At 38.7% G+C, this 26,741-nt stretch overlaps 1 protein-coding gene and 1 pseudogene across 3 annotated transcripts in view; one reads left to right on the top strand and one right to left on the bottom strand.

Moving 5' to 3' along the window:
• LOC143848587 (ent-copalyl diphosphate synthase 1-like) overlaps nucleotides 1-10,007 on the top strand; it is an 11,776-nt gene extending 1,769 nt beyond the window's left edge. Inside the window, exons 3-15 of one of the 2 annotated variants that reach the window (XM_077357555.1) lie at nucleotides 1,071-1,150; nucleotides 1,245-1,548; nucleotides 1,637-1,820; nucleotides 2,238-2,452; nucleotides 2,553-2,673; nucleotides 3,228-3,340; nucleotides 3,433-3,659; nucleotides 3,769-3,884; nucleotides 4,971-5,069; nucleotides 5,583-5,807; nucleotides 6,984-7,095; nucleotides 7,208-7,405; nucleotides 9,699-10,007. In XM_077357555.1, coding sequence (XP_077213670.1) covers nucleotides 1,071-1,150; nucleotides 1,245-1,548; nucleotides 1,637-1,820; nucleotides 2,238-2,452; nucleotides 2,553-2,673; nucleotides 3,228-3,340; nucleotides 3,433-3,659; nucleotides 3,769-3,884; nucleotides 4,971-5,069; nucleotides 5,583-5,807; nucleotides 6,984-7,095; nucleotides 7,208-7,405; nucleotides 9,699-9,932 — 2,228 coding nt within the window. In that variant the 3' untranslated portion in view covers nucleotides 9,933-10,007. The remainder of the gene's footprint in view (nucleotides 1-1,070; nucleotides 1,151-1,244; nucleotides 1,549-1,636; nucleotides 1,821-2,237; nucleotides 2,453-2,552; nucleotides 2,674-3,227; nucleotides 3,341-3,432; nucleotides 3,660-3,768; nucleotides 3,885-4,970; nucleotides 5,070-5,582; nucleotides 5,808-6,983; nucleotides 7,096-7,207; nucleotides 7,406-9,698) is intronic. The other variant, XM_077357564.1, reaches the window with a different exon arrangement.
• Nucleotides 9,587-26,741, bottom strand: LOC143848600 (N-terminal acetyltransferase B complex catalytic subunit NAA20-like; annotated as a pseudogene). Its single transcript, XR_013235426.1, has 6 exons — nucleotides 26,224-26,741; nucleotides 25,992-26,082; nucleotides 24,506-24,637; nucleotides 12,806-12,875; nucleotides 11,849-11,909; nucleotides 9,587-11,760 (listed from the first exon to the last, which is right to left on the bottom strand). The product of XR_013235426.1 is annotated as an N-terminal acetyltransferase B complex catalytic subunit NAA20-like (transcript).

Below are 26,741 nucleotides of genomic sequence, written 5' to 3'. Positions count from 1 at the left end.
TTTTTAGCTTTGTATCTCTTAAAATGACCAAAATACCCCCACCCCGCAATGCCATGTGGCATGTGGTGATTTGTTCGGTTCCACTCTCGGTCTCCTAAGCAGCCCTCTTAAATGAACGAGACAAAATCTGCTGAGAGGGCTGTTTTCTGCTGTAAAAGTGAGTAACGATGCCTACACAACCCATATTGAGACACAAACACATGCAATAAAGATTCTTTATGCCAAAAGCTTAAGCTATTGGAGTTTGTGTTATCATTTATACTTCACGTGTGACCACTCTTTTTTGGGTTAGTCGTACACATGGCACATTTGGCCCATCTTTTCAGGATGGTGTGGATTTTTAATATCAAGGAGTTGTGTTTTGAACCCACGACCTGCCCCGAGGAAACAGCTAGTAGCGGTGGACATAGTTCGGTTTTGGGCTAACCCATAACTGAACCATATATAATCGGTTCCCTGAAATTGGAACCAGAACCGAACCATATATGTGTAGAACCGAACTAAACCAGAACCATATATAATCGGTTCGGTTCGGTTCTGGGTTTACCCAACCTTCACCAATGGCCATGTTTATATATGAATTACAAGCACTAACAGTAACAGTAACAGGCACAAATTTGGGCAATGCAAAACTTATATGAAGTATGAAGAAGTACAAATAGGTGGGATAATCATGCACAAATTTTGGCAATGCATGAAGCCATGAACTACAAATTTAGGAAATAATCAGGCCCTAATATCCAAAGCAAACAGACCCTAATATCCAAAGCAAAAATCACATTAAACCAATTCGGTTCTTGGTTCGGTTCTCGGTTCCGAGATCCCAAACCCAGAACCGAACCGTATTTGCACCGGTTCCCGGATTTCTGAACCGGAACCGAACCATATTGAAATGGAACCGAACCAAACCGAACCAAATGTGTCGTGTCCACCCCTAATAGCTAGGATACCATGTGAAACAACCAATTACTCCAAAGCCTTAACCTATTAGAGTTGGTGTTATTTAATCATTAATATTTCAGTAGATTCCGCATAATTAGAATAGGATACTTTTTCGGCAAAATGTGCAGGAACATTTCGAGACGGGTTATCGATCATCGAATTACCTGAAGTGCTCCACAAAGTAGAAACAGAAGAGGCTCTTTCAAAGGTTATCAAAAGTTTGGGTTTTAGTATAATTAGTTGAACTTAATTTCTTATAGAGAAGAAAATGGGTTTAATGTTTTGTGATGATATTTTTGAAGGCCTTGGAATCGAGAGAGATGAGGCAGCAGATTGATGTTGTAAAAGCAATATTGCGCAATATGGGTGATGGAGAAATAACTGTATCAGCCTATGATACAGCATGGGTTGCTCTAGTTGAGGACATTCATGGGAGTGGTGCTCCACAATTTCCTTCTTCTCTTGAATGGATTGTCAAGAATCAGCTGATTGATGGTTCGTGGGGCGATCGGTGTATTTTCTCGGCTCATGATCGGATAATTAGCACATTGGCATGTGTAATTGCATTGAAGTCATGGAACATTTATCCCCAAAGATGCCAAAAAGGTACTAAAACATCCATTTGTAGCACTTGTTTCTTTAATTAATTAAAGTGTATTTTGTTAATCTAGACCAGGCATTGCTTTGTAAACAGGAATGTCATTTCTCCAAGATAACATAGGGAAGCTCAAGGAAGAAAATGCAGAGCACATGCCTATAGGCTTCGAAGTTGCCTTCCCATCCCTTATTGAGATTGCTCGATCCCTAGATTTGGATGTTCCTTTGGATTCTTCTGTCTTGCAAGACATATACGCCAAGAGAAATCTAAAGCTCGAGAGGTATTCTTTAAAAGAAATCTCTTTTAATAGTTAATTTCATATTCAAAATTATCATATCGGTATTCTACACTTCTTGATTCGGTATATAAACTCTCAAGGCCATAAATGTACTATTTTAGCAATGGCACGGCTATTGAACGGTGTAGATCGACAATTAGCAAATTACAAAGATGCCCAGAGTACGGATAACAATTGTTTTTGAAAACAGAAGAGCTTTCTTTTAGGGAAATGATATCAGCACAACAATGTTTTAATAATTGCACTAACTCAGCTTGTTTTTTCTATTTTAATTGGCTTATCAGAGCTTTTTGGGAACCGTAGTATCCTTTGGCAGCTCTTTATATAATTAAGCATGGGGGCTCTCATTTCAATTTTTTTTATTCTATCTATTAATTAAGCAAGGGGGCATGTGGGTAGGATTCCAAAGGAAATGATGCACAAAGTTCCAACAACACTGCTCCATAGTTTGGAAGGAATGCCTGATTTGGACTGGGGAAAGCTTCTGAAATTACAGAGCCAAGATGGGTCCTTCTTATTTTCTCCTTCCTCGACTGCATTTGCCTTCATGCAGACAAAGGACAAAAAATGCCTGGAATATCTTCAAAAAGCAGTTGAAAGATTCAATGGTGGAGGTAAAAAAAAAAAAGAATTACAGTTTGACAAGAAATCAGCATCTTCTTTTCCTTTAACATATTCTCATCCACTATTGACGGTATAAGTTCTATTCTTCAGTGCCCAATGTCTACCCGGTGGACTTGTTCGAGCATATTTGGGTGATCGATCGCTTTCAACGACTTGGGATTTCTCGATATTTCAAACCAGAAATTAAAGAATGCCTGGATTATGTATATAGGTATTGGAATATTTATCTACAAGGCCATGTTTGACAAGCATGGAATATTAGTTGGCCCAATTGTGTGAGGATCAGAGGAGGGAGAGGGAGAGATTGACTTGGTGGGAGTGGAGAGAGCATCAAGTCCTTAAAAAACAGTGAAAAGAACTACATATTTAAAAAGGCTATTGATATTTGCACTGCAATATTTTGATAATGACACTAACTCACCTTGCCTTTTATTACTTAACCTGCTCTCAAAAGCTACTACAATTCCCAAAAAGCTCTCACCAGCCCATTAAAAAACAAAAAGACAAGGTGAGTTTGTGTCATTATCAAAATATGTAGTGAAAATATGAGTAGACATTCCCCATTTTTAGGAGCTTTTCATGCTCCCCTTACTTCATCTTCTCATGTTTCTCCCTCTTCTGACCATCTCACACACCTGGCCCCACAAATATTCCATGTAATTATTTTTTCAAGGTTGCCAAACTTGGCCTAAAACTGACATCAAAAAATTTCCTTTCCTTCCATCGAGTGGTAAATTGTAATGAAAAAAAATGATAAATTTTCAGGTACTGGACCGATGATGGAATTTCTTGGGCTAGAAATTCAAGAGTACATGATGTAGACGACACGGCCATGGCTTTTAGGCTCCTAAGGTTACATGGATACAAGATTTCAGCTGGTAAATATACAAGAAATAAACCGAATTTCATAATTTTCATGTTTAAATGATTCCAAATAGACATGTTAATCTACCCTCATACATTATTGCAGAAGCATTTAAACGTTTTAAGAGTGGGAACGAGTTCTTTTGCTTTGTGGGGCAAACAAACCCTGCTGTTACCGGAATATACAACTTGAATAGAGCTTCTCATTTCATGTTTCCTGGAGAATCGATTCTGGAAGATGCAAGGAGATTCTCCTACAAATTCCTCAGAGAAAAGCAAGCCTCCAATCAGCTTCTAGACAAATGGATAATAACCAAAGACTTGCCTGGTGAAGTAAGTGAAAGGTTATTCTAATTTCTAGAGAACCCAGTTCATCCATTTGTGAGATATTATACGCAAAATGTTTAACTGACCCATTGAGAAAAATATATTTATATACTAGGTGGGATATACACTTGACTTTCCATGGTATGCAAGTCTTCCTCGTATAGAGACGAGGTTCTACTTAGAACAATACGGAGGGGACGAGGACGTATGGATTGGAAAAACTCTCTACAGGTTGTTATTTCTTAACCCAATTTTATTTGTCCTTCTGGAAAAAGACCCAATTACCCCTATTTGCTCTGCATGTACAAGGATTACCTAGTAGCCTAGTAGGTGATTTACGGGTAATTTAGTCTTTCTCCATACATGGGTTTGGGATGTACTGAAAAATCTTGACGGTTTATGCCCCATTTTAAACTTTAAAAAATCCCTAATAACTGAAAAAATGATAGACGCAAGGGCCCTCTTTATGTAAGGGCTAAAGAAGGGCCCCTGAATAGATCCACGTGATTAATTAAATGTCATTAAGTGCAACCGAAGTCAGTTTCTCAACCGATTTTAAAAATGACGTGGATCTATTCAAGGGCCCTTCTCCGGCCCTTGCTTCTATCATTCCTCATTTTTTAATTAAATGTGAGTCTTCTAAACTAAAACATAACTTTACGAATTAAAAGTGAAATTGACAAATAGTTAGTCAATTTATCATATATTATTTTGTAATCTTGTGAGAAATTCAAAATTGGAATCTTAAATCACATCTTAATCTAGCAAACACATACAATTAGCCTGGTTAAAGTATAAAAGATTAAATAACGCCATCTCCATCAGCTTAAGCGTTTGGAGTAAATGGTAGTGTCACATGGTATAAGAGCAAAGGTCCTATGTCTTGATTTCAAAGTTCAAACTTCGAGGATAGCTAAAATCCACATGCAATGGCCAAATCAAAAGAGGGGCCACATGTGCCACATGTAGGCAGACCCTAGAAAGAAGGGCCACACGTGAGGGGGAGTGTTAAATTATAAAAGTTTAAATAAAGCCATGTCCATCAGCTTAAGCTTTTGGAGTAATTCTTGGAGTAACTGGTAGTTTCACAAGCCTTCCGTCCATGTTTTTTGTTAGAAAAAATAGTTCTATGCGGAGGAGTAAATTTAAAAACAAACATGCATAGCATTCTATTTCCGTTCCCGAATTTCCCCAATATTTTCCTCACCTATTTAATATGCCTGAATCCAAAATTATTAAATATTATTTGGTAAAAGAGCATATATAAGTCTTTTAACTCTTAATAGGGTTTTGCATTAAACAAATCTTTAATTGCAGGATGCCTTACGTGAACAACAACGCCTATCTGGAACTTGCTAAATCAGACTTCAACAAATGCCAAATGTTGCACCAATTAGAGTGGCTCGAGATCCAAAAGTAAGTGCCGGACGAGCAGAGTACACTACTCACTCCTCTACTTTGATATTCGCACCAATTACTCGTTATTTTAAGTCCTAACCTCAGGAAAAATAATCACAATTATTAGAGCAATGATAGATACAAGGGAGCCCTTGCATAAAGAGCTGCAAAAGGGCCTTTCATTGGATCCACGTCATTTTCAATTACATTTTAAAATCAATTGAAAAAGTAAAAGCAGTTACTTTTGATGACGTGGATCCAATCAAGAGCCCTTTTGCAGCTCTTTACGCAAGGGCTCCCTTGTATCTATCATTCCTCCAATTATTATCATGCTTAAAAAAGCTAGCATTCACCATATATCTGACTAAAAGGCCACATCAATGTCACTGCACCCCTCTGTTTTGATATTCACAGCCCTTACTTGTTATTTTAATTCCTAACCACCTCTTATCCAAACAAATTCACCATACTAAATCACTGTTTCTATAGTCAAAATGATTGTGCCCATATTGAAAGTTTGAAACCATGCAGCTGGTACGATGAGTGCAATTTGGGGGAGTTTGGTCTAAGCAAAAGGAGACTACTCCGGGCCTACTTTTTAGCTGCTGCGAGCATATTCGAGCCAGAAAAGGCAACCGAACGGGTCGCTTGGGCCCGGACCACAGTCCTAATGGAGGCGGTTTCGTCGTATATTGGGAACCAAGGAAGTAACCCTGAGCGGAGGAGAGCTTTTCTCGATGAATTTAACAATAAAAGGTATAGAAAATCGAACTCCTGTCTTTAGTATGATAACGATGTTACTTGGGTTTCTCTCCATCACCTAAAAAACATATATAGCCTCGTATACGTAGGAAAAAAAGTAGTATGTTAGGTAGGACAAACTAACATATAAGTCCAAGTCAAAATGCCATATTGTTTTTTACGTGATAACGACACCATTGTTCTTCACAAAAAAAAAAAAAAAAAGGAAGAACAAAGTTTTTTAAGCTCCCGAGATATTGGCCATATTGGACCCTCCAATTTATCAATATATCACGATATTAAAACCATGGTAACAACATACTCTTTGGAAAATGCCCTGAGGCAGGGGTAAAATCTTAAGGTTGTGTTCTTTAACGTTCTTTAAGAGTGATTTTCCTTTTTTTTTAGACAAAAAATAAAATGAGAATTCTGTTCTTCAGTGATTTGAAGAATTCATCATAATTTTTTGGCATTATTTTATGGAGTGAGAACCTTCGCTCCGGGAATCGAGAACTATCTCGCGATCTTCCCCTCACTCCACGCTCAACTTTTTAGTGTGAAACCATGTTTTTTAGGAATAGTTAAAAAAAACTCTTCTAATTATGAATAACTCTAAACAATAAAAATTAAGGGAAATGATATCCCCCCACCCCCGTAACGTTTTCTGTGAGAATGGTCCATTGCTTGAGGATAAATTAACCCCCTTTAACGTTTTTCTTTGTGTGTAAAATTTAACTAATAACGTTAGAGGGGGGATTTTATCGTTAGAGAGGGGGGGCGGGGGACAGTCCCCAAAATTAATCCTAATTTTTAAAAGAATGAAAATCTTGAGAATGGTTAATTTACAAAAATGTCATGTGAAAAAAAAAAAAAAAAAAAAAAAAAAAAAAAAAAAGAGGAAAGGCAATAAAGGGCATTATGGTCATTTAAAAAATATTGCTACTGGGTTGGGGCTGTAGCTCAATGGTTGAGGGCCCTTTGTCTCTAAACCATTTGATACCTAGCAAAAAAGGTCCTTAATTACTAATAGGTCAAAATATTCTTGGAATTATATTAAAAAATAGGGGCTTATGAAATACACAAAATCTTTTTCCAAAAATAGGGGGGTGGGGGGGAGGTATGTACATTATTTTGTCGTTTTGTAGGTGTAGAAAGGCATTAAAAGAAGGCTTGAAAAGTTGGTAATTTCAGGTGGGGTAGGAAGAAGACAAGAAAGGGAGTCGTGGGGGTCCTATTGGACTACCTATTTTGGAAATCCCTGGTGGCGCACGATAGAGACGTACGTTACCACTTACGAAGCGCTGTAAGTGGTGTTTTCTTTGATACATAAACATCATCATTCCGTAGTCCCTTCTTTGATTGACCCCCCCTCCCCTGATTTTATCTATCTCGACCTTGTCGCTTTCCTCGTGCAGTGGGCTTCTTGGTGGAAGATGACGTGTGAGTCGCACCCAGACAAGAACAGGGATGCCCTGCTCCTAGTGCGCACGATAGACCTATTCGCCGGCCGGTCTGTCTCCCAAGATCTCCTTGCCGACCCCGTCTATGCCCGGCTCGCTCACTTAACCAATAGACTCTCTCACCAGCTTCGTCGCATTCGAAAGCTCAAGGAGGTGAGTGTGAGGGAGAATTTTTCCTAATCCTCTATAGATCGGATGGTTAGGATCAACCTATGAAAATGATTTTTACATCTTATGGATGGTTTGGATCATCCTATGGTGTGGGCCGTACCGTACTTTTTGAAAAATAAAAGATTATAAAGGCTTTTCATCATATAAAAACTCATGATTACTCTTCGGTCGAACGACCCTTGCCTTTGCTTTCTAAGAATTTATATGATTTGCAGCTGTGTGGACCTGTTTGGTTTTTGAAAAGTATGGTACAGCCCACATCATAGGCTGATCCAAACCGTCCATTTGTTGGGACACAATGTAAATAGGTTGTGCCCCAATAATCATTTCCGTAGGATGATCCTAACCCTCCGATCTATAGAGGTAAAACACATTCTGGAAACTTCTATAGATGAGAGGGTTAGGATCCTCGTATGGAAATGATCGATCCTATCCTTGTACAACACAATATAAAACCTTGAGTCAGTGTAGATGAATGTTAGTGGGTCCCACTTTCAAGGCACACATTACAGCATGGTGGGCCCAACTTTCAATTGATCTGGTCTGTTCATTTGGTATGACTTGCTTTAGATCTTCTATTACCCACAAATCAAGTAAATCACTATATCCAAAGCCGAGTATTTTCTTCATCGTACTATGGAGGAGGATCATAGACCACACGTAAGAGACTATTTACATTGGCGGGTGAAAACATGCAATTGGATGTCAGGATGGGATGATTGACGTGATTTTTGGGCCATAGTATATGCAACTATGCGATAGTGGGTGCTCAATGACTCTCATGGAAAAGTTTGAAAAAGCACAGTAGGTGCTCAATTACTCTCCTAGAAAGGTTCTTTCTTTTGAAACTTTTCCAAACAAAATCCTGCAATCCAAACCTTAAGATACGCATGTAAAGTGTAGACGGGCACCCAATTGGGGCTTTTGCTCAACGGGTATAACAAGCCAAGGTTTATTTTGTCCTTTGATAGAGTTGCTATCATCTATTCATGTCAACCTCTGTTCTCGGATAAAATGTTTTCCAAACAAAACTGCTGAATGGCAATCTTATCTGAACCTAAAACTGTACAATCAAGATAGCAAATCTCAGGAACAGCTGATCCAACAGGAGGACCATAGTCTGCAAAACTTTATTCTAAATAGTATTTATAGATTTCTTTTAAGGGAAATGTCAAGTTTTAAATGTATTAAACTCATTTTCTGGCCAATTTTCCAACTTGGTTCTGAATGGTGTTTTGGTTTATTTGACCATTTTTTCTTGTTTACTATGTTTTTTTTTGAACTAATACCATATTAAACCCGAATTTTTCTTATTCTTTTTTATTTGGGAAAATTACATTTACACCCCCCTCTAGTTTCTGACACACCCACTTCCACCCCTATAGTTTAAAACGTGACAAATACACCCCTGTAGTTTCAATTTGTTTAAGGTATGCCCCCTCAGCTGAAGGTTCGTCCATAAATTGAAGGGTTAGGATGATCCGATGGAGCTGATTTTTTTGGGCACACCCTATCTATGTCAGGACCCATCAAATGAACGCTTTGGATCATCCAAACAATGTGGGCCCACATTATTTGGATGATTTTTTGGTAGTGTTCGGATTCGGGTATGAGCCCACATTATTTGGATGATCCAAAGCGTTCATTTGATGGGTCCTGACATAGATAGGGTGTGCCCAAAAAATCAGCTCCATCGGATCATCCTGACCCTTTAATCTATGGACGAACCTTCAGCTGAGGGGGCAAACCTTAAACAAATTGAAACTACAGGGGTGTATTTGTCGCGTTTTAAACTATAAGGTTGTCACGTTTTAAACTATAGGGGTGGAAGTGGATGTGTCAGAAACTAGAGGGGGTGTAAATGTAATTATCCCTTTTTATTTTGAAAGGGTGAATCTTTATTAAAGAGTTAAACCCAATTTTTTCTCATCTCGTGTTTTTTGTGTGCGCGCGCGCGCAGGGAATCACGTTTTGATGACTATGTACAGACTAGATACCAGTGCTCTTTCATGTACAGACTAGTATGGCAAGCAAGAGAAAACTTCCCATATGAGCAACGAAAGAATGCTCTCTAAAACCCCAGACCTGTCCCATTTAAAGGGGCTTGTTTAGAGCCTGCTCTTTATTTCTTAAGAAACTGTTTAAGATATTGTGGAGAAAAAGAACCCAAAAAGCTTGAGTTTTTTTGCTTGGCATGCTAGATTAGATATCCATTGTGATGTTTCTCTAAATAGAAAGAAAATTTGTGACTAAGACTTTTACTGTATTTGACCAGGCCCAAGTAAATGATAGGGAGGATGCAAACAACTGGCTAAGCACAGGAGCCCAACCAATAGAATCTGAAATGCAAGAGATCATGCATTGTGTACTCCAGAACTCCGATGGATTGGATTGTGAAATCAAGCAAACATTCCTCACCGTCGCCAAGAGCTTGTACTACTCTGCCTACTGTTCCCCTGAAGTCTTTGATCTTCATATCAACAAGGTACTCTTTGAAAGAGTAGCTTAATCTTATTCTGTAGTTTCAGCATCACAAAAATGTACAAAAAACCTCAATCAATTACAGAAAGTATTCAGAGTTTTACATGGTTGCAATATATAATTACTGTAGCAAGGCATGATGATGGGAAAGTTGCCTTATTTCCCACCCACGGTAGTTGCTTGGGTGGGAAGGCAAAGGCAAAAATAGAAATTTCTATTTTTAGCTTTTGGGGAAAACTAAACTATAAAAAGAGAAGTGTTGTTCTCTTGGGTTGCAGCGAAGCAAGACGTCTTTGGTATGTCGGCTGCCAAAGGAGTGAGAAGAAAAAGAGAGAGAAAGGAAGAAGAGGTTTTTCATCTCGGGGTTTTCTCTTGGGTTCTTTTTCGGGTTTAACTCTCAGGTTATCTCTTGTGTACGGTCTTGGGTTTGAGAGAGCAAGGAAAGGGTTGCGGGTTTGTGGATTTGAGATTAATTTGTTGTAATCCTTGTATTTTGTTTTTCTCATAGTGAAAAATCGTGTTTCTTGCCCGTGGAGTAGGCTTTGCCGAACCATGTAAAATCTTGGTGTTCATCTTGTGGCTTGCTTTTATTATTTTTCTTTTCCGTTTAATTTGTGCACAATCGGATCGGATTGCCCGGGGGATTTTTCTCAACAAGTGCTATCAGAGTCAGGTGGAGCGATCGTCAAGGCCGGGTGGAGTGATCGTGAGTGTTGTGGTTGGATCGTGATTAGAGCTATTTTTGGGGCTAGAAAGATTCTCGTTCGAAGTGGAGCGCTACATCGTGAAGAGCGGAGTAATCTGAGATGGCGGTAAATCAAGTTCTACTCAGTTCAACATCGACAGATTTGACGAAAAGAGCAATTTCACCCTATAGCAGATGAGGGTAAAGGACATCCTAGTTCAACAGGGCTTGGCTAAAGCGTTGAAGGAAAAAGGATGGCAAGCGTGAGAGGATGACGGTACCTGCGTTGAGGAGGATGGATCGAGATCCCTTTCCAAGGTTGACTAGGTGAGTCAACGGGTTGGCAGCTACACATGTGCATTCGCCGTGTTGATCGAATCGGGAGGAGTCAGAACCAAGGTGATTCGAGGGTGTGTAGCTGGTACTTCGGAAGGCCAACGGTGGTTTGCTGCGATAGCGGACCGGTAGCGACATCAACGAAAAATCTTCAGGTGGCTGGGAGATAAGCCAAGGTGGAGATTGTTGGGAAAATTGCCTTATTTCTCACCCACAGTGGTTGCTTGGGTGGGAAGGCAAAGGCAAAAATAGATATTTCTATTTTTAGCTTTTGGGAAAAACTAAACTATAAAAAAAGAAGTGTTGTTCTCTTGGGTTGCAGCGAAGCAAGAGACGTCTTTGGTGTGTCGGCTGCCAAAGGAGAGAGAAGAAAAAGAGAGAGAATGGGAGAAGAGGGTTTTCATCTCAGGTTTTCTCTTGGGTTCTTTTTTGGGTTTAACTCTCGGGTTATCTCGTGTACGGTCTTGGGTTTGAGAGAGCAAGGAAAGGTTTGCGGGTTTGTGGGTTTGAGATTAATCCATTGTAATCCTTGTATTTTGTTTTTCTCATAGTGAAAGATCGTGTTTCTCGCCTGTGGAGTAGGCTTTGCCGAACCACGTAAAATCTTGGTGTTCATCTTGTGGCTTGCTTTTATTATTTTTCTTTTCCATTTAATTTGCGCACGATCGGATCGGATTGCCCGGCGGATTTTTCTCAACACATGAGAATGTGAACGCATTACCACCCATTTAGTGGAATTAACTTGAAGTCATATTCGAGTTCATCAGGGTAATAGATCTTCTGAGAGGAATGATGGACTTCTTTTCAATGTCCCGCGATAAGGCTTTCCTCATATCTGAAGATGGCAGACAACAACCCAGAAGAACATAAGAATCATTTTAAGTGCTGTTAGATCTGTATCAGTATATATGAGGTGGACTCACCTAGGCCATCTTCCTCTCCCGAGTAATAGCGAAAGACATGTCGATAGATGACATGACCAAGCTGAGACAGAATGGGAAATGCAAAAGAACTCAATTAATTGATTTCTAATCATCCATGCAGATTGAGGGCCTGTTCGTTTCAGATTGTGACAACCGATGGTGAAGGCCCCAACAGATTATTGGCCCGAAATTATGTTTAATTTCGGGCCAATAATTGGCTGGGGTCCTCACCATAGTTTGTCGCAATCTGAAACGAACAAGGCCTGAGGAATAATCCTTGCCCTAAAAAAAGATATTGAGGAATAATCATGTGCAGTTTTCCGATGGCCAGTTCTTTCATTTAGATAAAAAATAAAAACTTTCAAATGTCCAATGTGAGCATATCCATCACTGGTCAATAATCCTGTGTAGTTTTCAGATGGCCAGTCCTTTCTTTTGCTAAAAAAAAAAAAAAAACTTTCAAATGTCCAATGTGAGCATATCTAATCACTGTATCAAGATCATATTGTTTCCAGCAGTTGCTTACACCAAAAATTTGATGGGTGCCCACAGCAGATCATTCCTCACATAATACGGATAAATTACTAAAACTACCCCTTGTTTATATATGAATTGACTGCACCCACATCCCTGATTTTTATAAATTGACCGAAAACCCAACCACCTTTCAAATTATTATAATTCTGTATAATGCTATCAGACTATTTCTAAAAACAAAGTAAATAGATGGGGCATATTGATCATTTTTAGGGTGTTCCAGTCGGTTTCAACAACTTCTGGTGTCTAAGTCAATTTGTTGAAAATTAGAGTTGTTCTTGTAAGGTTCCTTAAATGACAGGTGCACAAGGTACATATGTAAAGCTTGTTATCAGATGCATTGCTGTCTGCTGATAATAGAAGTGGTAGTACAAATGGAAAAGCTTTAGAAGCTGATAGGAAAGGAAGGAGGGAACAGACCTTTTCGTACATCTTTATGGCCGGCAAGTTGGATGCTCTCACAAAAAGGTCCACAAAGTAAGACTTATCCCTGCCAAGAAACCTTTTTCTCAGTGCTAAGACAATGACCATCAACACCCCAAAACAACTAAAGACACCAATATGGCTGCATTATAGCATTGCATTGTTCGAGGCCAGAAATCATAAGAGATGTAGGGCATGGAGGTTTCACTGGCATATGGAAGGGATAGAAATCATTGCTATATCACTTTCTATGGCCATGACAGGTCACTGATAGAACTTCAAGGTATTCAAATGAAAATCCATGATGACCCTGCCAAAAGTAAGAAGGTGAAGTATGGAGGGATTGATTTCACAGGCAGCTTGCGACAGAAGGATAACTTGGTAGTGAGCAAAGTTATATAAAGCCCCCATAATTTTTTTTCCTTCTTTTCTGAAATCTGGGTTCTGAGTGCCCCATTTCAGATTCTGACAACCCAACAGCATGTTGCAAGTTGAGTATGTGCGCCCACATTTTTTCAAACATCAGTGTCATTATGCATGTTGTAATGTGTGCATGTGGACCTCACGTGCCATTTGTTCCCTAGAGTCGACTGTCAGCTGGAGAGTCCAGGCAGGCCAAATCGATATATGGCCTGCTTAACCTAAATTAGCTGCTTGCTTACATCATATACGGAAGTAGAGCATGTAGTTTGGATACGCTAAAAAAAAAGAAGTAGAGCATGTACTTTGGATAGTAATGGTGTGTTATACAATGATAACAGATGTGTTTCCATGTGACAAACCCACTTTCTTGTTATATCATGATAATAGATGTGTTTCCATGTGACAAACCCACTTTCTTCACCAACATTATGTTTAAATTGAATTAGTAAAGAAAACACACCTAATTACTATATCAAAAAGGGAAGATGCAAGCTGAGATGGATTGTTTGCCTTGTTGCATTTTGATATGCAATTCCTTTAGGGGGCAATTGGTAGGATATCAACCTTGATAGTGTACTTCACCACAATTGGAAGTTAGGAGCCTTATTTCCTGATCGCCAAGCTTGAGTGCTCATTTCACCACCTAAGCAGCACTTAGCCACTTAAACAGTACAGCTGATTACTAATTATGAAAAGACACAACTAAAAAATTTATCAATTGAATGTAAAGTAAGCACTGAGACGTGTACGTTTTCTTGTTATGCCTCAGCATCTAGAATCATTATCCAGAAACACAACTCATTCAGGACTCAACCAAGTTATGGGGTGAGTCATAGATGTCAAAAATTAGAAACAGAGTATTAGAGATTATCAAAATTTCCGAAATAAAAACACATTATAATAGATAAACAAAAGTAGAGGAAATATACGAGGTGAGTAGAAGTGATACTGGATCCTAATGGTTAGGATTACCCAGGAAAGGGGAGAGTTGAAGAGGGAACTTCAAATTCACTAGAGGGTTTCTTTCCTTTTTTACAGGGTAAAGAGCTTATCAAGACCAAAAAAAATACGAAACCACTCTCCAAGTTTTCAAAAATATAATCACCAGTCAATTTCTCTAAGGCAAAACTGTGGTGTGATTGACTCTGCACTTCTTACAAAGGACCCAAATCAATCAGTGAGGGTTACCTTCAGAAAATTCCAAAAAATCCATCACAACTCAATGCCCAAATGCCAGCAGCAATGTTACAAATATCGTTCTCGAGAATTTTTCAGCAAGGAAAATCTAGGGATATTTTTTTTTTGGGAAGTGATATTTACGCCCCTTTAGATCACTAGGGACACCCAACGCCAGTGTACAGGGGCAATCAAACCCACTGATTTTTCTGACATCAAGTACATTAGCCCCCCTTTCATCATTGATACACTGACCGTGGGTGTCCCTGGTGATCAAAAGGGGCGTAAATATCACTTCCCTTTTTTTTTCAGGTTTATATAGGGAAAAAAATGATAAAATAAATTTGTTTAAAATTATATAAGTTAAGAAAAAAATATAAATAAAAAAAAATCGTAAACACATCATGATACTTTCACGGTAAATGAAATATCGCTATATTTTTTAAATGCTCAGGATTATTTCAGGATTTTATCATTTTATTAAAATATCGTGATAAAATCGCTATATTTTGAAAATATCGGAGATATTTGTGACATAGGCCAGCGGAACGAAGTCAACTCAGAACTGTTCCTACTTCCTAGTGAGGGGCAAAAATTCCTAAAGTTGGGTTAGGAGTTCCTCTCAAGGTGCCCCTCCTATTTGGGAAAATTCTTCATACTCCTGCTCATGAACCCTGCATCAAACTGTACCTCTAATGCCTGAAAAACTACAAAGTCCACCCTACCATTTACTTCTCACCAATTTTTTTTTATTTGTTACATTTGACATTTTCAGAGAACAGGTATTCATAGAAATGGGACCCATAAGTTTTCAGAAGCACAAGTACTGAAAAGAATGAGATTTCATGCTTTTATTTTATTAAAAATAAGTGCCAATACTTTTAATGTCAGAATTGTTCCAAAGTGATTCATTGGCACCAGGAAATATGAAAACAAAATGCCAGTTTTGAATCCAATTTGGCTCCACTTTTGGGCAATCAAGTGTTACATTTCACATGCTTGGGTTGACTGGTATGCTCAAACTCAAGCACTTCATTAAGTACCAATGCCTGCAGAATGTGGCTGGTTGGCGGAACAATCTCCACCAAGTCCATAAAGCCAAGTGAGTGAAACAAATTATGTCCATGTCTCCTTGATGAGATGGTAGATGAAGCCAAGATTTCCAAGTACTGGTGATAATGAAGTGACAGTAAAGTCTTAAAAGAAAATCACCTTCTTTGGACAATAGTTTTCCGAGTGGGAAGCGAGGGGTTTAGAAAATAGAAAATCCGGAAAGTGAAAAGCTCTAAAAAAGGAAGAGAGGAAATGTGTGGGAAGCATCATTGAAAGTCAACATGCGAGTCGAATGTAATAGGACTCATTGAAAGCGAATAAGAAGCATTAAGTTAGGAAGGAAGGGTTGATGTAGGTCAAGATTACTAACTAGTAAAGTCGTCATCACAACTAATTAGAATCAAAAGTTTTAGGGATTTATAGTCTCACATTTTTATTCATGTAGCTTTAATGTAATGTTTTTGGAAAAGATTCACATAAGCTTTAAGATGAGTTAGTTTTAAGGATTTATAGTTTCACATTTTTTATTCATGTAGCTATAATGTTATATTTTTTGGAAAAGATTCACAAGTTTTAAGATGAGTTTTTAGGTTTCAAATACACACTTTTTAAATACGCTCCTTCGGCATTATTAAAAGGATAACACTCTTCTAAGAAAAAAATAACTACCTAAATGAGAAGTGTACTCTTAATTAAAAGTAAACAGATAGGAAGTGATGGGGTATAAAAAGTCACCCCTAATTAGCTGTCGACACGTGGCCCACAAAAGGGCCCACCCAGAAGTTGACACCAGCCTCAGGAGTAGCCAGGTAATCCACCTAGGGCAGGTAAAATTTGGCCCACTCATGAGCTGCCACCTGTCTTGGGGCAGGGGCAGGTAATTCAACTACCTCAGGCTCTCACTATAAAAGGCCTCCTAAGGCTCAAAGGTAAGGATCGAATCCTCAAGAGTGAGAATCCCTAAAATTGGCTTTTCTCCTTTTTTGTGCCCATTACTGACTTGACTGTCGAAGGGCCCGTCCGGAGCACGACTCCGGGTTGGTCTTCTGACCGGGTGCTCCCTTGAGCAAGCCACAGTTAATTAGCCAGCTCGGACTACCAGGATTCGCCAGATCAGCTCTTACATCACTGCCTCATCTGTTACCAATTTTGGGCCTAACAGGAAGCATGTGAGAAGAGTGTGGAAAAGGTCAAATTGAGAAATACTCTTTCACAGAATTGAGGAAGAGAGAGCTCTAATGGAATTAGGAGACAATAAAAAAGATGTACCAAATTTACAGGGATCTACTAAAAATATTTGGAGGAAATAAGATGGAGATAGAAGTTGAGAGCACCTTGGCCCATGCAAGAAAGAGGGAAAATTGTATCAAATGCATGAGGACCAACTTGTTAAAGGGAAATCTGTGGTAGAAGACTTGATAGTGTATATTTTTAGCAAACTCTACACAAAAGATAAAATATGGGGACACGAGCTTGGTGGATTGGCTTTCGTAAAACTTGAGAGGGAGAAAGCTTCTAGGTTGAACGGGAGTTTGACAAAGATGAGATTAGAAATTTGATATTTCCTACAGAAAGAGATAAAGCCTTGTGTTTAGACACCTACCAAAGACATTTTTCAAGCATTTTATGATCTACTTAAAGATGGATTGATAGAGGTTACTAACAAATTCATGAGAGGGGATGTTTCAAGTATCGACAAAATAGTCAATGCAACTTTATTACCCTCATCCCTAAAAAGAAAAAGCAGTTGTCAAACACAAGGTTTGAAATAACTCACCCTCGAGTTATCATCTTCTTTGTACTGATCAAACAATTATATGTTATTCCAACACAGTTCCTACTCTGCCACCCAAGTGTTATCTGTAGCATTTCCACCCTTCCATTGAAGAAGAAATCCAATAGTTTTGGCTTGAGAGACTCTGTCTTTCGCCTTGATTTTCTTTTCAGGATTCTTTTACCTGCTATTTTTTCAACTTGGAGCTACACATCTGCTTTAGGGTTTCAGCTTGTTAGCTTGGATTCTGTTACCAGATCTGTGTGAACCGCACTCTTTGAAGGGCTCAGGCGAAGGTGTACAGGGACTTCTTTAATCTTATAATGTATGTCAGCTGATGAAAGGAAGAAAGAAGGAGGTGATGAGTAATCGTTTTATGTATTGTTACTCTGTGCTTACTAGTTGGTCACGGGTATTCCCGTGCCAGCACTCTCTTAACATATTGTACCACAGGATGGGACTCCTGGTCCCGAATGCTAGCTTAATATTAATGAAATATGTCAATTTTCAAAAAAAAGAAGATATTGAATAGTGTTCTTACCTCAAGATAGGCTCACTCTAGTTCGCACCGTTTTTGTTGTGAAACTTCAAGAAACGTTAAATGTAGGAGAAATGACATCTTTTTGGCAGTTCAACAGAATAGGGATTGTTATTGATCCATTGGAGAGTTTGACATGGACCAATCTTCATTTGTTTGAACATGCTGTAGGTTCCGCCTGAGAATTTCTCTCATCGAAGGTTAACCATCACTAAATCTCCCTTATTGAAAATTAGGGGCACTTGGTATTGATCGACAATCTAAGTGTACTTGTTGTTGCTGGCCACAATCATTTGCCTCACGTAAGCTTGGATGTCATGGATATGCTCAGCAAATGCTCGAGCATCCAGGCTATGACTGGCATGCAATGGTAAAGCAGTGTTTCGAAACGCTGATGCGTGTCAAAATCGACACGGAGCGATGCGACCGAGTACTCGGTTGACACGGTCAAGTAATCAATTAATGTGACCAAGAACTTGTTTTATGCAGTCGAGTACCCGGGAGAGTCAAAGGAGTTTTGATTGAATGTGTAGAACAAAATGCAGACTCCAACAACAATGCGGAAAAGCAAAAAAGTTAGGCGAGTCAACGATGATGCAGGGGAGTTTTGAAACTACGTGGCAAAGGGACAAAATCTATAACCAGATTCAGACTTCTAACGTGAACCATAGTTGCCAGAGTGGGAAGTGAGTAGGAGAAGTGATGCGGAAAGCAAGGGGTTCAAAAAAGAGAAAATGTGGGAAGTGAAAATCTCTAAAGAAAGTAAGAAGGAAACATGTGGGATGCTTCAACATGAAGCATGTAATAAGACTCACTGGAAACATACGAGAATGTATAGAAAGAGTAGGGTTATAATAGGTTGAGGGGGAGGGTTAATATAGGTAAGGATTACGAGTAGTAAAGAAGACTTCGCAACTGATTAGAAGTACAAGTTTTTTTGGGATTGGGCCTGTAGCTCAATGTTTGGAGCTTTGTTTCTCAACTTCAAGGTCGTAGGTTTGATGCCAGCTTACCTACCAAAAAAAAAAGTTTTAGGGATTTATAGTTTCACATATTTTTTCATCTAGATTTTTTTTTTTGAAAGACGACATATTTCATTGAAACTATGAAAATTACATTGGGGACCAAGAGTCCCAACCTACAGTACATAGATTCAAACAAAAAGTTCTAGGGTGAACCCTAGCCTAAGAAGTAACAAAAAACATAACAGAATTCAAGACCCTTTTTCCAAACATCATTTCTCTTGATTAATCAGAGTAAGAGGGATTCCCAAACCAAAGAGCCTCGACTAGAGAAAGACCATGATCTCTCTAGCTATTGAGGAGCTAAATCTTTTCTCAACTCATCTAGGATCTGGAGTTACCTAGAGAAGAGACTGGCCCCTGCGAACATTCATTATAGCAAATTACCTTAACCCCAACCTATAGGACTGAAACCAGCGTCACAATTTCCACCTTTGCATTCATTATAGCAAATTACCTTAACCCCAACCTATAAGACTGAAACCAGCGTCACAATTACCACCACCTCAGTACTGAGTTCCCGGTTTCCTGCAACCGTCTCCTTCCCAAACCCGCCTCTATGAATTAAATCGATGAGTGGCATCATGTGTAAACAATGTTCCACCAGAAGTCGAATACACTACTCCACAACTAACGAATTCTCCTAAAATAAGATCTTTATAAAGTAGTAGATGCTCCGTGAAACAGTACACCTCAGCAACCTCTCAAGATAGGATCCTTTAATCTCGTAGTCCGGGTTCTGTTTCAGCCTCCTTTACTCTTTCTATTTTCTCCTCTGCTACTCTGGCTTGCATTGCAAGGAACATTTCTCTAGTCTTGCCTAGGTCTTCCTGATAAGAGATCCCAAAAACATCTCCAATTGCTAAGAAATCATTAAACCCTTCCAACTCTAGGTGCCCAGGTTCCTTTTGATAATGTCTCGGGCAAGACACAAGCTTTTTTCATCTAGATTTAATGTTAAGATTTTAGAAAAAAGATCATGTAAGTTGTATTTGGAACTTAAGATGTGTTTTTAAGTTTTAAATACACACTTTTTTAAATAAGCTCCTTCGACATTATCAAAAGGAGAAAACACTGACCTTTCAGAGAGAGAGAGAGAGAGAGAGAACACTTTTTTAGGAAAAATAACCTAAATAGAATGTGTACTCTTAATTAAGAGGAAATGCGTGGGAAGTGTGGGAAGCACGCTTCCCTTAAATTTGGGAAGGGAGAAGAACTTAGCTTTCCAAGCGAGCTTCCCATCCACTTCGGTGACTATGCCATGAACAATCTCAAATTGCGACTTGCCAGTAGTTCGATTTACTAAAGCATTGTAAACAAACTATACTTAGGAAATAGGGAATGGCTAAGCCACATTGAGTCTTTTCATCTAAGTCCCATTGAGTCTTGAAGACTTCGCACTAGGTTTCCAAGGCTTTGGTTCACTACCTCGTTTGAGTATTGGTCTGAGGATGGAAAGCATTGGACCACTGTAGCTTAGCTCTCATCTTCCATAGTCGTCCTGAAATTACTCATAAGCTTCACATCTCTGTTTGACGTGATAGTCTTATGAAGCCCATGCAAGCGCAAACTTTTTTGGAAAAAAAAAACTAGGGTATGTTCTAAGCAAAAAACAACTAGGGTATGTTCTAAGCAAAAAAAATACTAGGGTATGTTCTAAGAAAGGGGAGAAAAAGAGAAGAAGAAGAGAAGAGAGGGAAGAATAGAAGAAGAGAAGAAGAATGGGAGAAATGAACAATTAGAAGTAGAAGAGAAGATATAGAGGAGAAGTAGAAGACGAAGAATGGAGGAGAAAGAGGAAGAAGAAGAAATCTGTAGAGGGGAGAAGCCAATCAATTCAATTAATCATCCAAACTAAATAATTCTTAATACAATGAGGCCTATATATAGGCAATGGGATGGAAATAAAATTCCATGGAAAATAAAAGCCCTAAAAGTAATATGGAAAATAAAAGCATAGAAACTAAACAACATAAAAACTAAAAACATGTAAATAAATACTAATGGGCAAATATGCCACTTATTTGGCCTACTATCTGCATCACTTTTTCTGAGATTGAAATATTTGAGAGTCTCATGATCGGAGTATAAGACGAACTAACGATGAATGATATAACATCTCCAATACCCCAGAGCTTGAAAAATCACATATAACTCTACATCTTGTTTTGAATGGTAAATAGTATTAATATAAACGAGAGACCGAGAAGGTCAGTAAATGAGATAGAAGAAGAAAAATAAAACAATGACAAAGAAAACAAATCAAGGTGGCAAGAAGTCGAACTACTCCAGACTCTCCCTAAAGACCCCATCTCTGGCTAGCCTATCCGCTACACTGTTCGCAGACCTCTTTACATGATAGGCTTTAATAGTAGCTCCTCCAACCCTATCTTGAATTTCATCAAAGAGTGACGCAAACCTCCACTGTATTGAATGAATACCATTGATCCATCTTATCACATTCAATGAGTCTCCTTCTATTTCCACCTTTTCCAAGTCCACATTCCTTAGAAGCTTAAGACCATGGTGAAAGGCCTGCACCTCTGCCACATTAGCATAAGTCATATATCTGCGGTGCACATCTTTTAACTTCTCGTTGAAGTACACAATAAATGCATCGATGCCAACATGTGAAGCATTGCAATCAGCCTCAAACACCTTAAAATCAGGTGAGGCGAGGGTAGGAGAGCGGGTCATCTTTTCTTTGATGAATTTAAAACTCTTTTAAGTTGCAAGGGTCCACTTGAAGGTGACATACTTCATGCAATCAATAATTTGTGCCACCAATGTCTTGAAGTTTCTAATTAAAAGTCAATAGAAGGTCGCAAGTCCATGAGAACTCCATACATGTGTAATAGTACTGTTGGCCCTTCTACAATAGCCTTCATGTTCACTTCATCTACTTTGACACCTTCAGAAGATACAAAATAGCATAAAAACACAACACTTTCAGCAAGGTACACTTCTTGAAATATAAGTACAACTTCTTGGAGTACACCAGGAGCAACCACAAATATTCCGCATGATCTGTAAGAGGTGTGACTGAAAATTAAGATGTCATCAAAGTAGACCACTACAAACTTTCCAATGGATGGAGAACATGATTCATGATCCATATGAAAGTGCTTGGGGCGTTGGAAAGTCGAATGGCATCAACCACTCATAAAATTCATCTCTCGTCTAAAAGGCAATTTTTCATTCATCTCCATATCTAATACAGATCTGATGGTATCCTCTTTGTAAGTCAAATCTTCGAAAAGATATTGGCTCCGTGCAGTACGACCTACATATTTTCCAATCATGGGATTGGGAATCTATATTTAATAGTAATTTTGTTGATAGTGCAATTGTCCACACATCTTTAAGTTCCATCCTTCTTTGGCGTGAGCAAAGCGAGGACAACACACGGAGAAATGCTTTCTCAGTTCAGGCCCTTCTTTAATAACTCCCTGACGTGTCGTTGAAGTTTGTCATGCTCTGTTCCGCATCTTGTGGTGTGGAATATGTGACAAATCTGATCCAAGAACTAGATCAATGGGACGTTGAATATTACACATCAGTGGGCACCCATCAGGTAACTTTTCTAGCATTGTGTCCTCATATTCCTTGAGAGTTTGTAGGACTGCCAGAATAGTTGTGTGGAGCACTTTCCTTCGGTATGAGCGCATGCGCTCTTCCGGCATCCATGCTATTTTCCACAAACTCTTGCAATGTGAGGAAGTTATTGCCCTCCTCTTTGTGAAATTTAGGCAGAAACTCTCCCTTCGAAGGCAAGAGTGTAATTTTTTCTCCATCCTTCATGAGCATATACAGTTGTAGCTCTAATAATTAATATTGTTGGTGGCCGCATCATATCAGGTATTAGAAAGTATTAATTATCAGATAGATAGGTGTTGTCCAACACGCTCGCCCCTTACCCCTAGTCACGCAGTACATTCTCCCTCTAATTCTTTGTCCTTGCCCAGCCCACATTTCTGGTGCACTAGATTTTATACTGGTCTAGTTGTCAAGAAGAAAACCCGGCAATCTCCTATTGTCATTACCAAGCATGTGTCTCCATTCTTACATCTTTCATTGGTGCCACTATAATTTCCATGCCAGAGAGTCCATGGTTGTTGTGACCACAACAACAGATTCCACTAAAGAGACTCAAGAATGTTTCCTATGTACCTACAAATAGTATGTACTACGAACAACATTAATGTTCTCCTACATGTACTTTGAACAAAGTTTCCTAAGAAAGTATCTCTTATATCTTTTATCACTGAACTTTTGTATTAAGTATTAGAAATAAGAGAGTATAAACTACTATCATAGGAACAATGCTGACTCTGGTCTGAGCAATAAGATATAAGAGATCATAAGTTTATGGAGCATAAATTATTAGAACCCCAACTGTATATGTTCATTCGTCTGTGGTGTAAGGAATCCATGTCTTACTACCACAGCCTACCAAGTCGTATATGGCATGCATCCATTGGGATGATGTCACACCACACATTCCTTGTATTTTGGGCCAGAAAAAAAGAAGAAAATTAAACCCTTTTTTGAACCATTGGATCTTGTAGGGATGTGGGTGCTTGTCTTCCTTGATCTCCAATTTATCAACCATCTCTTGTGGCACAATATTTTCACTCGAGCCACCATCAATAATTAGGTTGTAAATCATTCCTCCCGTGGTACATCTCGTTCGGAAGATGGTGGATGGAAATCATGCTTCATTATTGATCAGTATGGGAGGAGACAATAATGTTATGCGTATCATCAAGTTATCTGCCCCATTATCGAGCCTAAAGGCACTATCATCACCCTCAAACTCGAAGTTCTCTTCATACTCTCCTTCATTTAGCTCTTCCTCGTTCTGATCTTCGGCCTCAGCTAAATGAACTGGAGCTTGCTGCGGCATTTGTTGAAATGATGTCCAAGTTTATTGCCACTGTAGATGACAATCGATTGAAAGGCCCGGATTTCCAGGTCAATAACTTGCAAAAAATTAGGATTTTGGTAAGTTTGGATAGGTTTTAAAAGGCCTAAAGTTTGAAATTTTATGAGAAGGGATTTACTTTTGTGTCTGTTTTTATTTGTAAGCATTACAAAGACAATTGAAAAGCCTTTTTAGGTTCCATGTAGTGGGGTTCAGGGGCTAGGATTAGGTATACAGCAACATGGGATATCTTGTGGGAGGTCTAGGTGAGAGTTGAATCCTATACATGTTCTTTTGCTTCTTTTTTGCTGGAAATCGAAACATTCTCTAGACGCATTTTTCTGAAATTGAAGATTTTTAGAAGTTGAGCTCATTGTTTTGGAGACCAATTTGATCATCCATCCTTTTGTTGTGAATTTGTTCTCTTTTTTCCATGCTCGATTGGATCTATCCCCAAATTTCGTTGTGTCAAATCATCTTCAGGATTTTTAAAGTTATTTATATTTCCTATGCTCCAAATCTTGCAAAATTATGTCAACTTTGAACTAGTTGCGGTAAAGAAAAATCAAGTAGGCCTCTGATTATGATGATGTTATGAATTAAAGGAAAAGCAAAATTTAGAGGTGTTGTCATCTGTATTTACAAATTTTGCATGGCAGAGGCATCAAGACGGATAATAATACATCCTAGTATCCTACTATCAGAGCACAAATTTCAAATGACGCTATAACGAAAGCTTAGTTGTAGAAAACTTCCACTGTGCCAGACAAATGTACACTGCTCTTACATCTCGTCACTGATGTCTTCCAGCAAGTTCATGAGGTTTTTTGGTAATTGTTGTCTCCTGATTCTGGAGAAACAGTTACGGCAGTTACATGTCCATCCCAGGATTCACTATGTTCTTCAACTTTTCCCATGACTGCATAAAACATCTTACAAAGTTCTCAATTGTGGTAAGATCCAAGAGAAATAGATGGTATGGAATGATGGAAGTAAAATTCCAAAAATGAAAAAGTTAGGACACAGAGGAAAGACATTCAATAAATAAACCACATTTCTCTTAAATAACTGTTTGTTTACGGGCACTGCAACCACAACTAGTGAATTAATTAGTAACATTAAAGCGTTAGCCTACATATGAACGGCTGTAGAGGATAATGTAACTAGTTTACTAGTCTATAGTTCTGATCCATGGAAAGAGAAACATGGCAAATGTTAAAACATAAAAATCCTTTTAGGCTTCATCAAGATAAAAGAAGCAAGATATCATCTGATGCAAATAAAAAGTGAACCCAAGACCATCCCTACTTCTTTCTTGTCCCTCCTCGTCTAAAAAAAGATAAAAATAAAATAAAAATAAAAACAAAGTGAGAAAATGTAACAACGAAAAGAAATAAAATTGATGGGAGTCACATATCAATAAGAAAGATTGGTCATCACAAAAAGGAGTTTGACATTACGTTCAACAAGCCACCCCATAAATTAAACTGTCACTATAGATAATTTGAAGTAATTGATAACTACTTTTAAATTGAAATTTCACTGGGGTCAAGCCTCCTTCCCAGCAGTGTGGATGTATGGATTTGTGATGTTTAGGTCACTCATTTGGCTTCTAAATTGGGATTTCACGGGGGGGTCAAGCCTCCTTCCCAAGGAAGTTCCCAAACACATGAGGATTCCTCTCGTCGCTACATGATTAAGAGGTAGAGCTTTGGCATGGTGATATCAATTGAAACTCATGCGTGTTCGCAGAGGGAAATCTAAGATCACCTCTTGGTAATCCATGAAGAAAAAGATTAAGTGAGTTTTTTTACTTTTAATTATTTGTATATGATATATAAAGATTTCAAATTTTCCATGCAAGGGGCTAGGACCATAGATGCCTATAGAGATTTATCAATTTCTTCTCGTAGGAAGTTAGGGGAACTGGATGAGCAACTGTATGCTCAGTATATTAGAGGATTGAGTCAACAATTCCAAGATACTTTGAATATGTTAGATATATGGCCCATATCTGATGCACGTCCAAGGACTATTAGCTTTAAGAACAATCTAACCAAATTATTAGAACTCATACACCACTGGGTGCTAAACAAACCCAATTCACAGAAGTCATTAATTGTTGATTCCATCATGGTCCAATCCTTGTATATAACGATTTCAAGATATAAGCGTGCAAAACTATTACTGTATTTGGTTTATCATCTTCAAAAAAAAGGGAGAAAAACAGTTATCAAAAACCCAAATGAATATTGAAAATTTAAAAGGCTTACTGTATCCCATGATTCCATTTGCGGGGCCTTGGGCGACATGAAAATAGTCCGGCCATCGCGCCAAATAGGTCATGTAGAAGGACATGTTGAACTACCACAGTTCGTAAGATGCAGGAAAGCATAAGAAAATAGCAACAGAGGAGTTTACAAAGACCAAAATAGAATGACTAGAGAATAGTTAGATAGATGGAGACTCATTTGAAATACAATGAATGGTTTGAAAGGGACTCACGGGTTTCTGTGAGATGGTCAAGATTTAGCCTTTCTCTTCAGCTTCTTTTTTCTCCTCTTTTATTTCTTCTGCTTTTCTTCTTTTGCTCCCGGAAGCGGTGGATTCTGGAAACTGAGAGGGGGCTCTAGCAATTGAAGCGCACGTGTCACTACATCTGTTTTACTAGTTACAGAACTTACAGGCAAGTGCGTCCATGCCCCTGATGGAAAATGGAAAACACTCTTCTTCGAGTCTTGTATTAGAATGCTCTGTTTGGTTGTTTGAAGTTGGCTTGGGAGATAAAGGAGAAGAAGAAGTCAAAGGAATTAGACAAGCATGAAAGATGGAGAGGACATTAGAACTAGAGTGGAAGGAGTGTTTGGTTGCGCGGGAAAATTAGCGGAAGATGTGGGGTGTCATTATCAAAATAGAGGGTTGAAGAGACAGACGAGACAAGAATCTTCTCCAAATCTCCCACTCAAATTCCACCAAAATGGTGAAAGATGGGGAGAAGATTAAAAGGGGGAACATTGCCACCT

The sequence above is a fragment of the Tasmannia lanceolata genome, unplaced genomic scaffold (genome assembly GCF_043159265.1).
Source record: "Tasmannia lanceolata isolate RefF3 unplaced genomic scaffold, GAP_Taslan_0.1 ptg000003l, whole genome shotgun sequence".
In the NCBI taxonomy this organism is placed as follows: Eukaryota; Viridiplantae; Streptophyta; class Magnoliopsida; order Canellales; family Winteraceae; genus Tasmannia; species Tasmannia lanceolata.
The sequence above is the reverse complement of the archived record's forward strand: the minus strand, read 5'-3'. Positions and strand labels throughout refer to the sequence as shown.